General features: G+C 42.2%; 1 protein-coding gene and 1 long non-coding RNA gene across 12 annotated transcripts in view; one reads left to right on the top strand and one right to left on the bottom strand.

The window, feature by feature from the left end:
* BCL11A (BAF chromatin remodeling complex subunit BCL11A) overlaps positions 1-15,911 on the top strand; it is a 100,210-nt gene extending 84,299 nt beyond the window's left edge. For 5 of the 11 annotated variants that reach the window (XM_032292052.1, XM_032292059.1, XM_032292053.1 and 2 more), the window contains 3 exons: positions 333-434; positions 5,659-7,681; positions 15,404-15,911. In XM_032292052.1, coding sequence (XP_032147943.1) covers positions 333-434; positions 5,659-7,679 — 2,123 coding nt within the window. In that variant the 3' untranslated portion in view covers positions 7,680-7,681; positions 15,404-15,911. The remainder of the gene's footprint in view (positions 1-332; positions 435-5,658; positions 7,682-15,403) is intronic. The other 6 variants (XM_032292057.1, XM_032292058.1, XM_032292055.1 and 3 more) reach the window with 5 other exon arrangements.
* LOC116560594 lies at positions 13,309-14,622 on the bottom strand. The gene is made up of 2 exons (XR_004273036.1): positions 14,494-14,622; positions 13,309-13,630 (listed from the first exon to the last, which is right to left on the bottom strand). It is a non-coding gene; the product is annotated as an uncharacterized LOC116560594 (long non-coding RNA).
* Positions 15,912-16,269: the final 358 nt, after the last annotated feature.

A 16,269-nucleotide genomic window follows, 5' to 3' on the forward strand; every position in this document is an offset into this window, starting at 1 on the left:
ATTACCAGTTTTCCCCTTGCTGTCCACACACCTCTTTCCGCAAGACAATAATCAAACAACAACATATAAGCAAATGAACCAAAGACCACCTCTCCCCATTCCTCAAACAAACCCCTTCCCTTTTGTCAAAAAGACCAAAATTGGAAACAAAACAGAAACTGTGGGAAATAACTCACCACTGTTCTTTTGTTTCAGGCCTTGGGCCTGTTAACTATCTGCAAGGCTGTTGTAATGATGTTAATCTATTTTAATGGAATTGAAATGTGATATCCTGTGGTTTACGATGTATGTTGTTTATAGCTGCAATGCTTGATTTTGGGTTTCTTTCACAGATAAACTTCTGCACTGGAGGGGCCTCTCCTCCCCTCGTTCTGCACACGGAGCTCTAATCCCCACGCCTGGGATGAGTGCAGAATATGCCCCGCAGGGTATTTGTAAGTTGAGCCTTATTTCTTCTACAAATGTCCATGTATATAGAGATGAGAGTTTCTGGAAATTGCCCTTACTTTTTAAGTACTGAAGGGAGTTACTTCCAAAATAGATTGGCATATGTATTATTCCATTACTCACTTGGCACCCACTGCCCCACTCCACTTAGCCCCAGAGGGACTTCTTCCCTCCCCTTTTTGTTTCCTCACTGAAGGCCAGGAGCTGATAGCAGCTCATCCCTGTCTTCTCCCCAGGTCTGGCTCCATGGCTAGTGATTGAATATGCCTGTGCCTTCAGAGCCCATTTATTACTGGACATTCACTCCCGTGGCCTCATTTAGCACTTCAGGTGTAGTCCATGGCACACATCTTTAGCCAAGGCCAGAATCAAAAGGAGACAGTTTAGGGTTATTCCAGAGTTATTCTAATGCATATTCCTTATGCATTTACATATTTATTTGAACATAGAATATTTTATATATACATGTATACACATAATTTTGACTTGTTTTTCTCCTGGTTTTAGAGAAAAATGCACATCATTGTAGTTAAAATGTGAAAGTTCTCCTACCACCACCACCATTTACTTGTTCAAGCAAGCTTTTATAGTAGGGATTGCTTTATGAAAATTAAATTTGTTTATTTATACAAACATTTTCTGAAAGATACTGTTTTAGAAAATAATACAGTTTGCTTCTCTGTGTAGCAACACATGGTATGAATCGTGCATGGCTGAAAGGTTGTGGGGTGGGCAGTGATTCCACTCTAAACACAAAAAAGCAGGTTCAAGAAGAAAAGCAGTGTGACATCTAATTTTTATTTGAAAGTAAATGAAAAATAACCTGCCATGGAAAGAAAAAAAAAAGGGAAAGAGTCATGGAAAGAGAATAACAAAGAGCAAGTTGCCAGAGTGAAGGCTCCAAGGGGGACTGTTTTTTAGATGGGAGGAAACTACACTTACCCATTTTGTATGTGGTAACTGAAGAGCAGGGCATGTACCCTGAGACCAAATTCAAAGCCAGTTGTTTATTTTTGTTACCTCCTAGGTAATCCTAGGTAACAAAGAGTTATTGTGTGAATTTCATAAGCCCTCAGGTCCCGAGGGCTGGGTGGTTCAGGGGTTAAAAGCACCTCATCTACCCATCCCCCACAGCTGGGCCTAAGCCTGGGTTAAGTCACAGATTGCAGAGAGTTTAAGGGGTTGGACTCAAGGTTTCAAGTCCCTGCATGCTGGCTGGGTGGGGAGAGCTCTCTTGTTGCTGGGGGCATCTGGGGCCTGCATGGGGCTGTGGGAACAGAGCCACTTTTGGAGGGAAGGGGAAGAAGGGAGTTGGGCAGTTAAAGGAGGGTGGAGTTGAGAGGCGAAGCGCTGCTGGCCAGAGAAACGTAGTTCTCTATCTTCAGCCTGGTTTTCCTGAGGGCAGGGAGTTTGATTTGACTGGTAGGAAAGTCGGAGCTTGATAGGGAACCCCTGCACTCTTCCACCTTCCCACAAAGGGAAGGCACATAGTTTGCTGGTGCCCCTGCCGGCAGGACCAGTTTAGGAGTGACCAGAACAAGGTATGTGGAAATGGGTTATGGGGGTCCAGAAAGCTCTAGAACAAACCTGATGCCCACTCCACTTGGCAGCATTAACCTGCTGCCCCTGGCTTCCAGAGCTCATACCACTTTCATGTGGGCACTTGGCTATGCGCCAGTCACTCCTGCTCTTTAACTAGAGCCTCCTTTTGGCCTGGATTAAGGCCTGGACTCGGACCTTCCTCTGGAAGCCGTTCTGGGTTTGTAACGTGGTTAGTCATTACCCTCAGTAATTAATCACCCCTGATAGCAATTAAAACTCACATTCATGTCGGAGCTGATAGTTTACAGAGGGCTTTTATACACGTCTGTCATTTGAACCTCCCAGCAATTCTTTACAGGTACTGTTTTTATGCTCATTTTACAGATAGGAATTCTAAGGCTCAGAAATCAAATGACTACCCCAGAGTAGTTACAAGCTAGTGAATAATAGAGCCAGGCTCTGGGCTCAGACCTCCTTGTTCTTCTGAATCTTGAAGCTGAGTTCACATGACTTTTTCACATTGGTGACACACTAGAAATGGGGATCATTCCTTCCCATAAAGTAAAATGAAATAAAATACAATAAAATCCAGTAGGTGGGCTAATAGCTGATTTTAACCCTTTTGATGCCTCAAGTTTCTATTCTTAGGAGCCAGGTGTCAGTTTATTGCTCTAAATCAAAACAATCCCCGTGAATGCCCAATGAGGCTCTCAAATTGAGAAGTTGATTTTCATCAGAGTAAATGAAGAATATTATTACATTTTACACATCAATAAATCAATGGAGTCCTAATTTTGCCACACAGGAAATCAATTCCGGTCTTTCTAAATCATCAAAGATGTTATGAACAAAGTAATTTCACAAATTATGGCAAGTAACACATTTATTGATGACTGCAGTTTAGGAATTTAGAATCTGTGAGCACTGTAATATAATATGGTACACCGGCACGAGCCGAGTGAAATACAGATTATATGGTGAAATTGTAATGCATCATTTGCTATTAGTGGACTGGTAATAATTACCAGTTTCAAAGCAGCTCTCTCCATGTAATCTTTAGTCTCAATCGTAACAGCCCTTCTCATTGACATTATGATTACACTGGCTGCCCTCATGATCTAGAATATCTAGTTGATGAGAATACTAAAATGCGATAGTGAAAACTGTATGTTGTATGCTCATTATAAGATAAAATGCCATTTTCTCTGACCTGATGCATGAGAGAGAAGGGAGGATAACATCACAGTGTTAACATACTGTAGCATGATCACATAACTGGCTCTGAAAAAAAAAATTTAGGAAGCTCAGGGCAGCAAAATGAAATGGACTTTTCTCATTTAAGCCTGTTAGAAAGGATACAAATGAGATCCTTGATGTAGTGCTGTATGCCACAGATTTCGGCATTTATCAATGGCTACATTCATGGCGCATATGAAACCAGCACCACTAATTATGAATCCGGTCCTGGATTTCAATAGATTTTTTATAAGGTAAAATATGATTTTAAGGCATTTGGAGTGATGAGCATGCTAAGGACTTGCATTATCAGACAAATCTTTTTACTTAACCAACTCAGACTCCCAGGCTAATCGGGTATGATAATCACCCAGAGACCTAGGGAGGACAGGGAGAAGCCACAGAGGGTCATGTAGTTGGAACCAGATAGTTTTTTTCCAGCTTATTTGGGACCTGAGTCATTGTTCAACAACAACAAAACATTTATGAAAATGCTCTCAATGAAGCTCTTTATTTCCCTTTGAAGAGAGGAAGCAAATCAAAATAGGCGGATAATGTGATACTAATGTCAGCGTTTTCTTTCAAAATCTTTCTGCCTTTTTCCCCACCTCCACATTAGACAAATGTTTGAAACCTAATTTTGGTATCTTACCATCTAATCTTGTTAAAGAGATTTACCCAGGAGTGGGATATATTGAGTGGGATTATAAATGCATTGTAAAGTAAATTACAAGGTCAGGGCAGGAGTCCATTATTTAGACAAGTGCTTGAGTGAGGCTGGCTTGTTTTGGAATACGAGTGTTTGGGGGCTCCTGAGAAGACCCTGCTGGCTTTTCTTTCTGACTTGCTAAATGGAGGCATCATGTAATTGATTAATTCCTCATTCCCACTCTTAACCTCTCTGGTAGATTTTTTTTTCCCCCTTTTAAAAAGTTACTGACAGATACTAGCTGTGGCCTTAAGGAACTCTTGCAGCCCTTCTTTTGAAAGAAGGAGAAAAGTTTATTTTTCAGTTATATTTTAAATCCTTTTTCAGAATCCCTGGGAAGTTTTCTGTTTTTCTCATCCTTGTCCTTTGGCTACCATTACTTCTGCCCTTTTTAAAGTTGCAGTTGACTAGTAAACTGTTGGCTAGTTATTCCATATATATGTGTATGTGTGTATATATATATATATATATATATATATATATATATTTAATTTAGCCATCTCCCCAAATGAAAGATTTCGTGAAGTCAAGCTGGCCCTTCTTTGCCAAAGTGGCATTTACCACTCTTGGGTTCTTTTCAGCAAGAGAAATAATGTGACTTAAGCAGGGCCCCTCTCCAGACGGCTTGGCTACTGGCCAGAGTTGACTAGCTGAACTGTATCTTTCTGTTTCTTTCTCAACTGGAGCTGAGTCTCAGCCGAGGGCGCAGGATGTTGTATAATTTGGTTCACGTTGTTAGCCTCTCAAAATAATGAGGAGGAGGATAGTGTAGCATTTCTCAGCCTGCTGCCTGTCATGGTGCTGGCTGCTTTAACTGTTCCTTAAACTAGGATGCTGTGTCTACTTAAGTCAGCACCAGCCACTCCTCCTAACTTTTCTAGACTTGCATTTGTCTGACTTGGGGACAAATCCTAAAGATTGGATGCAGCCTGTTAAATCTGAATGGAGTTCTTTGCAGATTTTTGCAACATTCTTTGATATAAGAATAGGCAGCCCCACAGGGTGTTGTGGAACCAAAATTGGGATCCATTGACCCTCTCACAGGCTGGGATGTGAGAATGTTGCTAGTCTTTTTTTCCACGGAAGTATTTTATGAGTACCCTCTCATTTTAACAATATCAACAATTAGTGTGTTTCAGGCTAAGACTGAAAGCATCTCTAGGGCCATAGAGCATTGCAGTGAGTTGACTTTCTCCCCCTTTTTTGATGTCTCTCTGAAATGTTTGCCTATTTAGAAAGTTCGCCTGCCACCCAGGAGGGAATAGAAAGCTAGGATTTGGGAAGCCAAAAAGTTGCCTTGGGTCACCTTGTCCAAGTTTCTCGCTTAATGAGGAGGAAATAGAGGCACATGGAGATGAGACAGCTTGCCCCAAACTGTGGCTGATGGGAATGGAAAGTTTAGAAGATACTTGTTGAGGTGCCTAGGATTGTAGGAACCTTCATCCTCAAGCCCGAACTGGCCAGGATTTTTCTGCTTTGGGGACTGGATATAAAATTCCTAGAATCGAGTTTAATGGCAGGGAGACTGGTTGGGCCAATATTTACTGGGTACCCACACTCAGTCCTGCCAGGCACAATTTAGGCACAGGGGTAGGCCAGTGAGGGCTTAGGCCTCGGGGTTGACGGGTGGGGGCAGGGAAGGCTGGAGGTGGAACATAAATAAGCAATTGCTGATACCCGCCTCAGTGATTAAACATTGATGTTGGTGTTGTATTATTTTGCAGGTAAAGATGAGCCCAGCAGCTACACATGTACAACTTGCAAACAGCCATTCACCAGTGCATGGTTTCTCTTGCAACACGCACAGAACACTCATGGATTAAGAATCTACTTAGAAAGCGAACACGGAAGTCCCCTGACCCCGCGGGTTGGTATCCCTTCAGGACTAGGTGCAGAATGTCCTTCCCAGCCACCTCTCCATGGGATTCATATTGCAGACAATAACCCCTTTAACCTGCTAAGAATACCAGGATCAGTATCGAGAGAGGCTTCCGGCCTGGCAGAAGGGCGCTTTCCACCCACTCCCCCCCTGTTTAGTCCACCACCGAGACATCACTTGGACCCCCACCGCATAGAGCGCCTGGGGGCGGAAGAGATGGCCCTGGCCACCCATCACCCGAGTGCCTTTGACAGGGTGCTGCGGTTGAATCCAATGGCTATGGAGCCTCCCGCCATGGATTTCTCTAGGAGACTTAGAGAGCTGGCAGGGAACACGTCTAGCCCACCGCTGTCCCCAGGCCGGCCCAGCCCTATGCAAAGGTTACTGCAACCATTCCAGCCAGGTAGCAAGCCGCCCTTCCTGGCGACGCCCCCCCTCCCTCCTCTGCAATCCGCCCCTCCTCCCTCCCAGCCCCCGGTCAAGTCCAAGTCATGCGAGTTCTGCGGCAAGACGTTCAAATTTCAGAGCAACCTGGTGGTGCACCGGCGCAGCCACACGGGCGAGAAGCCCTACAAGTGCAACCTGTGCGACCACGCATGCACCCAGGCCAGCAAGCTGAAGCGCCACATGAAGACGCACATGCACAAGTCATCCCCCATGACGGTCAAGTCCGACGACGGTCTCTCCACCGCCAGCTCCCCGGAACCCGGCACCAGCGACCTGGTGGGCAGCGCCAGCAGCGCGCTCAAGTCCGTGGTGGCCAAGTTCAAGAGCGAGAACGACCCCAACCTGATCCCGGAGAACGGGGACGAGGAGGAAGAGGAGGACGACGAGGAAGAGGAAGAAGAGGAGGAAGAGGAGGAGGAGGAGCTGACGGAGAGCGAGAGGGTGGACTACGGCTTCGGGCTGAGCCTGGAGGCGGCGCGCCACCACGAGAACAGCTCGCGGGGCGCGGTGGTGGGCGTGGGCGACGAGAGCCGCGCCCTGCCCGACGTCATGCAGGGCATGGTGCTCAGCTCCATGCAGCACTTCAGCGAGGCCTTCCACCAGGTCCTGGGCGAGAAGCATAAGCGCGGCCACCTGGCCGAGGCCGAGGGCCACAGGGACACTTGCGACGAAGACTCGGTGGCCGGCGAGTCGGACCGCATAGACGATGGCACTGTTAACGGCCGCGGCTGCTCCCCGGGCGAGTCGGCCTCGGGGGGCCTGTCCAAAAAGCTGCTGCTGGGCAGCCCCAGCTCGCTGAGCCCCTTCTCAAAGCGCATCAAGCTCGAGAAGGAGTTCGACCTGCCCCCGGCCGCGATGCCCAACACGGAAAACGTGTACTCGCAGTGGCTCGCCGGCTACGCGGCCTCCAGGCAGCTCAAAGATCCCTTCCTTAGCTTCGGAGACTCCAGACAATCGCCTTTTGCCTCCTCGTCGGAGCACTCCTCGGAGAACGGGAGCTTGCGCTTCTCCACGCCGCCCGGGGAGCTGGACGGAGGGATCTCGGGGCGCAGCGGCACGGGAAGTGGAGGGAGCACGCCCCATATTAGTGGTCCGGGCCCGGGCAGGCCCAGCTCAAAAGAGGGCAGACGCAGCGACACTTGTGAGTACTGTGGGAAAGTCTTCAAGAACTGTAGCAATCTCACTGTCCACAGGAGAAGCCACACGGGCGAAAGGCCTTATAAATGCGAGCTGTGCAACTATGCCTGTGCCCAGAGTAGCAAGCTCACCAGGCACATGAAAACGCATGGCCAGGTGGGGAAGGACGTTTACAAATGTGAAATTTGTAAGATGCCTTTTAGCGTGTACAGTACCCTGGAGAAACACATGAAAAAATGGCACAGTGATCGAGTGTTGAATAATGATATAAAAACTGAATAGAGGTATATTAATACCCCTCCCTCACTCCCACCTGACACCCCCTTTTTCACCACTCCCCTTCCCCATCGCCCTCCAGCCCCACTCCCTGTAGGATTTTTTTCTAGTCCCATGTGATTTAAACAAACAAACAAACAAACAGAAGTAACGAAGCTAAGAATATGAGAGTGCTTGTCACCAGCACACCTGTTTTTTTTCTTTTTCTTTTTCTTTTTTTCTTTTTCCTTTTTTTTTTTTTTCCTTTATGTTCTCACCGTTTGAATGCATGATCTGTATGGGGCAATACTATTGCATTTTACGCAAACTTTGAGCCTTTCTCTTGTGCAATAATTTACATGTTGTGTATGTTTTTTTTTAAACTTAGACAGCATGTATGGTATGTTATGGCTATTTTAAATTGTCCCTAATTCGTTGCTGAGCAAACATGTTGCTGTTTCCAGTTCCGTTCTGAGAGAAAAAGAGAGAGAGAGAGAAAAAGACCATGCTGCATACATTCTGTAAAACATATCATGTACAGTTTTATTTTATAATGTGAGGAGGAAAAACAGTCTTTGGATTAACCCTTTATAGACAGAATAGATAGCGTTGAAAAAAAAATCTCTATGAGCTAAATATCTGTCTCTAAAGGGTTAAATGTATCAATTGGAGAGGAAAAAAAGGCCTTGAATTGACAAATTAACAACAACAAAAAAACAAGTTTATTCTATCATTTGGTTTTAAAATATGAGTGCCTTGGATCTATTAAAACCACATTGATGGTTCTTTCTACTTGCTATAAACTTGTAGCTTAATTCAGCATTGGGTGAGGTAATAAACCTTAGGAACTAGCATATAATTCTATATTGTATTTCTCACAACAATGGCTACCTAAAAATATGACCCATTATGTCCTAGTTAATCATCATTTTTCCTTTAGTTTAATTTTATAAACAAAACTGATTATACCAGTATAAAAGCTACTTTGCTCCTGGTGAGAGCTTAAAAGAAATGGGCTGTTTTGCCCAAAGTTGTATTTTTTTTTAAACAATGATTAAAATTGAATGTGTAATGTGCAAAAGCCCTGGAAAACAATTAAATACATTAGTAAGGAGTTCATTTTGTGAAGATATTTGCTTTAATAATGCCTTTTTTAAAAATTCTGGCACCAAAAGAAATAGATCCAGATCTACTTGGTTGTCAAGTGGACAATCAAATGAGAAACTTTAAGACCTTGTATACCATATTGAAAGGAAGAGGCTGACAATAAGATTTGACAGAGGGGAACAGAAGAAAAAAATACAATTTATTAGCACAACGTGGTACTGTTTGCCATTTAAAACTAGAACAGGTATATAAGCTAATATTGATACAATGATGATTAACTATGAATTCTTAAGACTTGCGTTTAAATGTGACATTCTTAAAGAAAGAAGAGAAAGAATTTTAAGAGTAGCAGTATATATGTCTGTGCTCCCTAAAAGTTGTACTTCATTTCTTTTCCATACACTGTGTGCTATTTGTGTTAACATGGAAGAGGATTCATTGTTTTTATTTTATTTTTTATTTTTTTATTTTTTATTAAGCTAGCATCTGCCCCAGTTGGTGTTCAAATAGCACTTGACTCTGCCTGTGATATCTGTATCTTTTCTCTAATCAGAGATACAGAGGTTGAGTATAAAATAAACCTGCTCAGATAGGACAATTAAGTGCACTGTACAATTTTCCCAGTTTACAGGTCTATACTTAAGGGAAAAGTTGCAAGAATGCTGAAAAAAAAATTGAACACAATCTCATTGATGAGCATTTTTTAAAAACTAAAAAAAAAAAAAAAATTTTGCCAGCCATTTACTTGACTATTGAGCTTACTTACTTGGACGCAACATTGCAAGCGCTGTGAATGGAAACAGAATACACTTAACATAGAAATGAATGATTGCTTTCGCTTCTACAGTGCAAGGATTTTTTTGTACAAAACTTTTTTAAATATAAATGTTAAGAAAAAATTTTTTTAAAAAACACTTCATTATGTTTAGGGGGGAACTGCATTTTAGGGTTCCATTGTCTTGGTGGTGTTACAAGACTTGTTATCCATTTAAAAATGGTAGTGGAAATTCTATGCCTTGGATACACACCGCTCTTCAGGTTGTAAAAAAAAAACATACATTGGGGAAAGGTTTAAGATTATATAGTACTTAAATATAGGAAAATGCACACTTCATGTTGATTCCTATGCTAAAATACATTTATGGTCTTTTTTCTGTATTTCTAGAATGGTATTTGAATTAAATGTTCATCTAGTGTTAGGCACTATAGTATTTATATTGAAGCTTGTATTTTTAACTGTTGCTTGTTCTCTTAAAAGGTATCAATGTACCTTTTTTGGTAGTGGAAAAAAAAAAAGACAGGCTGCCACAGTATATTTTTTTAATTTGGCAGGATAATATAGTGCAAATTATTTGTATGCTTCAAAAAAAAAAGAGAGAAACAAAAAAGTGTGACATTACAGATGAGAAGCCATATAATGGCGGTTTGGGGGAGCCTGCTAGAATGTCACATGGATGGCTGTCATAGGGGTTGTACATATCCTTTTTTGTTCCTTTTTCCTGCTGCCATACTGTATGCAGTACTGCAAGCTGATAACGTTGGTTTGTTATGTAGTGTGCTTTTTGTCCCTTTCCTTCTATCACCCTACGTTCCAGCATCTTACCTTCATATGCAGTAAAAGAAAGAAAGAAAAAAAAAAAGGAAAAAAAAAAAACCAATGTTTTGCAGTTTTTTTCATTGCCAAAAACTAAATGGTGCTTTATATTTAGATTGGAAAGAATTTCATATGCAAAGCATATTAAAGAGAAAGCCCGCTTTAGTCAATACTTTTTTGTAAATGGCAATGCAGAATATTTTGTTATTGGCCTTTTCTATTCCTGTAATGAAAGCTGTTTGTCGTAACTTGAAATTTTATCTTTTACTATGGGAGTCACTATTTATTATTGCTTATGTGCCCTGTTCAAAACAGAGGCACTTAATTTGATCTTTTATTTTTCTTTGTTTTTATTTTTTTTTTTATTTAGATGACCAAAGGTCATTACAACCTGGCTTTTTATTGTATTTGTTTCTGGTCTTTGTTAAGTTCTATTGGAAAAACCACTGTCTGTGTTTTTTTGGCAGTTGTCTGCATTAACCTGTTCATACACCCATTTTGTCCCTTTATTGAAAAAAATAAAAAAAAATTAAAGTACACATTGTAAGCTTCTTGTGTCCTCATTTGACACACTCTGTAAATTACTTTCAAGAAAATAACAGGTTTTAAGAGAAGGCCAGTCAGTCTTTTTCAGGATTATTTCTATGGGCATTCTGATGCGTGTATTATACCCTAAAGGAACATAAAGTACTTACTATATTAAAATAGACATATCTCAACCCATGGAAATAGTTTTAAGGCTTTACAGTTCTAGAATAATTTTCAAGATATGGAAAGTGTTTTCAGTCTGATGTTAAAAACTTACTCCATCTCTTAGCAGAAATCCATTCAAATATAAGTGAAAAAACTTGCTGGTAATAGCATCTTAAACTTTTATTTCCTTTGGATTTTTTGCTGTTCTTGTTGTCTAAAAGTTCTTTTCTATTCTCCCATCCTTGCCTTATAATATAATGTAAAAATGATTTAAAAAAAAATCAGCTGTTTAGTTTCCATGTAAGACTCTTTCCTTGTAACAAAATAACCCCACTTTTCAAATCTAAAAATCTGGAAACAAAGGCATCAGGTTACAGAAATAAAAATAAAAAAAGAGGGAGAAAAAGAGAGAGAGAGAAAGAGAGAGAAAAAAGCAGCTACTAGGGGTTCAGCCAGACAAGCCAGACATAGTGAAATCTTTGGAATCAGCCACTGATTTCCTGAGATGTATAGTGGTTTGCCTTGTGGTTCTAAGATCCCAGGGACCCTAGACGCTACAGATTACTTCAGGTGTTTTGATAGGGTCTTCCTGGCTGACTGCAAATAAGGGCGGGAATACCCTTCAGTTACCTTTTGACCAGCCAGTTAGGTCTATTTAAAAAACCATTCCTTAGAAATCTGTGTTGTCAGTTTTACAAATACCGCGTGTTGCAGCATCTATTTGCTTTACTAAAACATACCTCTGTGATATCGTCTCCCTGTACCCAGTGTAGATGAATGAATACGACATTGTTCTTATTTTTGTAAAAAACCAAAACAAAAGCTGTTCTGTTGTCTTCTTGTGGTAGCATTTTTTGTTGCTCAGTTCTTATGCCCTAGTGCCTGTGAGGTGGCCTTTTCATGTCATGCCTTTTATCTTAGGCAATAATACTTTCATCTTTCTAAAGTAGAGAGATAGTCTATGTCTTCTGAAAAGCCAGTTTGGGTGGGAAGGAGAGAGTGGGGCTAGAGGAATCCACTGAGAGAGAATGTTGGAGAACATGACATAGGAGCTGGGCCAGGGTGGGGTTGTGGTACCTTGAGAACTTGATGTTTGTCACTGAACTTAGAAAAGATATACTGTATGTGTTTTGGATTTGGTTTCTCCAAAACTGAGTCCAAAATGCTGCTCCAGACAGATAGAAATAATTCCCCAGTGCCATGCTGGCTCTAGATGTGGTGACTTTGGCTCCACCATATTAAATGTCCATAAAACCTCTGTGTGTCCCTATTACTCTTTTATTAGGAGCTATGAGTGCAGCTGTGTAGGTTTTAAATACAGTATTCATTTTAATTTCTCAGTATATGATGCTCTTAGTGTAATTAGGTTTTGCATCCTGACAGACAGAATTAATGGTGGATACTGTATACTTGTTTGTTCAAATTTCTTAAATCAAATGGTGACCGGGGAGGAGTGCAAACATCTGGTGATAAATCACAGATTATGTTTGATTTACATGGTCCCAAAGTTAAATAAATTTATTGGGAGACAGGTTCTTCAGGTTACTTAGTCTCCTGACTTATTGAAGCCTTCTGATAAAATATTATTTCTGAAGCTGATGAACAATAGAAGCATGAAAATCTAGCCAACGTGAATATCACTTATAAATGATATTTCATATCTGAAACTCTAAAATTTAAAATCTTAATATAAAATAACGAAAATTTCCAACAGTAAGATGAATCCGTGATCGATTTTTTTAAATGAGGAACTACTAAGAACCTTAATGTCTCTCAAAATCCTCAAGTAAGTTTTTCTCACAGGCTTGACGTGCTGATGAAATGTTCTCTACATACGTGAACTCCTGATTCTTAAAATGTTCTTTTTAATCTTCATTTGAGAACAACTTAATAAACAGGCATACAGCAAATCCTGTTTCTCACAGATTTTAAACCAGAAGCTTTTCCAGTGCCTATATGCCCTCCTTCTTGAACCCATTTGCTATCCTCTCTCTGTTTAGGACCTACAAAAGGGCTGGAATCACCACGTTACAAAGGTTGCTAAGAAGTGAGGTGAACACAGCTCTTCATTTGCACCGGCCATAGCAGGAAGTGTGAAGTAGCTGAGTTTTTCCCGGGGCATTCTGTGGATATAGATCTGTTTATTTGAATACCATTTTTGTATATGCAATAAGTACATATTGTATATATTCATAATGCTGGGAGTGAGAATTTGAAAGGAAGTGGCAGGAGGTGGCTTAGATATAATTCCAATTGGAGAAGTAAGGAAATGAGTTGGCTTACTCACAAACACTAACAGTTTGCTGAAAGGTACTGGGATTATTTTGGGCCTTCCTGAGAAGGAATTGAGAAGCCTCAGGCCCCATCCTCTTCTGCTTGTAGCATTTTACTCACAGAGACTGAGGGAGGAAACACAGTGCTTTCTCGTTTTAAGCCTCTTTTCCCCTCCATACACACACAAACACGATTTCTTATGACTGTGCTGTAACTGTGTGTTCCTCATTACGATTCTGTGACTCCATTGTCCCTGGGCCTGGTGTGTTCAGGAATGTACCCATCCCATTCTCTTTTTTCAGACAACGTCCTGTGAAAAAAAAAAAAATTGTGGGGACTTTGCCGGTATGAGGATGGGATTGGCAGAGTTCGCTCAACCTGCTTGGAAAAATGTTTCTTAAAAGACCGCTAACTTGTAAAAGTTATGAGCCATCTAGCAGATTTTCCTAGGTGTCTCCTAAAGCCCTACATCTCTCCCAATTGAGAATAAATGAACCCGTTTTTAGGGAAATGGACATCAGAACACGTAGAGGGAATTGGGATGATGTGTATTTATTCTAGCGCTGCTATAGCTATGAACCGTGGACATAGTCGGGTCCGCGTTTTTGCTTGCTGGCATCTCGTTATCCCATTAGCCCGCTGTTTCATTTACTACATATAGCACGTGGCCAGTGACTCAGCCTTTAGGGGGATGGGACTGTTTCTCTCTCTCTCTCTCTATTTCCCAGCGTCATCTGCAGTCATGGGATACCATTAATTCCTCCCTTCCAAGTGGGAAAGGAGGCCAATCCAGTTCACACGGGTCATTGTACTTAAGAACCTAAACTTGGCTGAACACAGCTCGATGGTTGATCCAAATACTGTTTTTCCTTTCTGTAAAGTGGCAAAAACTATTTCAAGGGAGCACGTATATCAGATCTTTCATAGGGATTGTAGAAAAGGTAAATTAACCGTTTCCCCAAGTATCCTTTAAAGTGGGAGCCCCTAAACCCATAGGGGACTGTGCTTTTAAATAGCTGTGAACATAGTTCATGCCCATAATATGCTTTGCCTATTAGGGCTTTAATTATTGGTAGCAGGTTGGATGAAGGGGTTTGAATGGGGTATCAGCTAAAGGGGCCTCGACGACAGTGACTTAGCACTGGACTGGGAATGGGATTCCCCAGAACCCACCTGGACACAGCATGCCCCTCAGCCCAGGTCTCTGCTGCTCTGCTCAGGGGTGGGATGCGTGAGAGCAGCTGAGCTCCAGACCCCGGGCCTCCTGCGGCGCCAAGTCAGGGGAGAGGAGGCCCCAGGCCCCTGCTTCGGGTCGCCATGGCAACGAGGCCTGGAATGCCACAGTGGTAGCCCTCTTCCTCGGCACATCCGGACTCCCAGTTCTGCTGCTTCAAGTCAATGTCCACAGCAAGGGAGGAACCCCGGAGGAAAATAACCACTCCCTTCTTCCCTTCACCATTGCCTTCCCCCTTCCAAAAAAGAAAAGAAAACTGCATGTTTGAAAGAAACTACAGGCAGTTTTTGGTGCAATTTGAGAGCAACTATTTTGGGTTCTGGTTTTCTCTTCAGAGATTTGTTCGCCTCTCGTAAATCATTGGCTGCTTTGACGTTGAACTTGATGACATTTCATGTTTTTGTTGTGCTGCTTTTACATCAGTTTTGATTTTTTGTTTCTTTATAATTTTATTATTATTTTGAGAAGGTGTCCCCTGTCCCTCCTCCCTCTCCCGCTCTCCTCAACCAAAGGACTGTTTCTTACTAAGTTTTCCCAGTCATAAAGGCAGGTGTTTCCTTCCAGGTGTGTCCCGAGTTTATTAGGACTATCATACAATTGGGCAGGGGTGGGGGGACCTGGATCCTCCTGGGGGCTACGGAAAGGAGGGAGGCATGGGAAGGCCACTCAGAGGTCAGGGGTACTTGGGGAGGGGAGACTGAGTTTGAAATCATGCTTAAGATGCCAGTGGCTCGACCTGTGGTTGATTTAAGTTCTAATTTTTAAAAGCTAGTTAGAGAACAGAAAATCATTGGGCCAAGTCACACCTGTACTTTTTTTTCCCCTCCTCTGTCTCCAACCTCTTTCTAGGTTCTTCACACACCCCCATTCGGCGTAGTACCCAGAGAGCTCAAGATGTGTGGCAGTTTTCGGATGGAAGCTCGAGAGCCCTTAAATTCTGAGAAAATTTGAAGCCCCCAGGGGCGGGGTGGACGCGTCCGCCCGGCCGACGTCAGCGTGGTCTGTCATCCTGCTAGTTTGTGATGTTTTCTGACAGTAGCCTCCAAGAAGCCGTTGTGCGAAGACAGAGTCCTGCAGAGTCCTTCCAGCCTGGGCCTGCAGTGCCATTTTATTTATATTTTTTAATAAAACGTAAAAACAAAAAAACAGACCCACCTTGGAACAGTGAATCAGTCCCATAGAGAGGGCCCGAGGACCATCGCTGTCGTGAGTGATGCCCTGGCCCTTCTGAAACCAGCCAACCTAATTACCCGTATTGTGGAAATGCGCATGAGTCCCCAACCCCTTGTTTCTATACATTCTATGTTGTCTTTTAAAAAGTGTGCTTAACATTGACACAATAAATGTTGGAGCTTTAGGTGGTGTTTGTTTGTTCTTTAATTTTTAATGCTTATAAGACAATGCGGCTGCTTAGGACTTTGTATTTCTGTACCCGTTTCCTACAGACACCCATTGGGTGGGTAGGAGGAACAGATTTGAGGAATGGGCAGGAGACGTAGGAGGGGAAATAGGTTACCGCTTATCAGATGGCATAAATTTTCAAGGAGAATCAAAATGCAAAACTTGGGAATAGATCATAGCAATATCATAATTAATGTAGTAGTAGTGTTGCTGTTTATTAATGCTGAAGTGTGGTTTTCCTAACTGTCTGACTTATAATTTGCATACCATTAAATAATGCATAATATGGCATTCTGAATCCTGTTTTTCAAATG

The sequence above is a fragment of the Sapajus apella genome, unplaced genomic scaffold (assembly GCF_009761245.1).
Source record: "Sapajus apella isolate SASKATOON/1434 unplaced genomic scaffold, GSC_monkey_1.0 scaffold26, whole genome shotgun sequence".
NCBI lineage: Eukaryota > Metazoa > Chordata > Mammalia > Primates > Cebidae > Sapajus > Sapajus apella.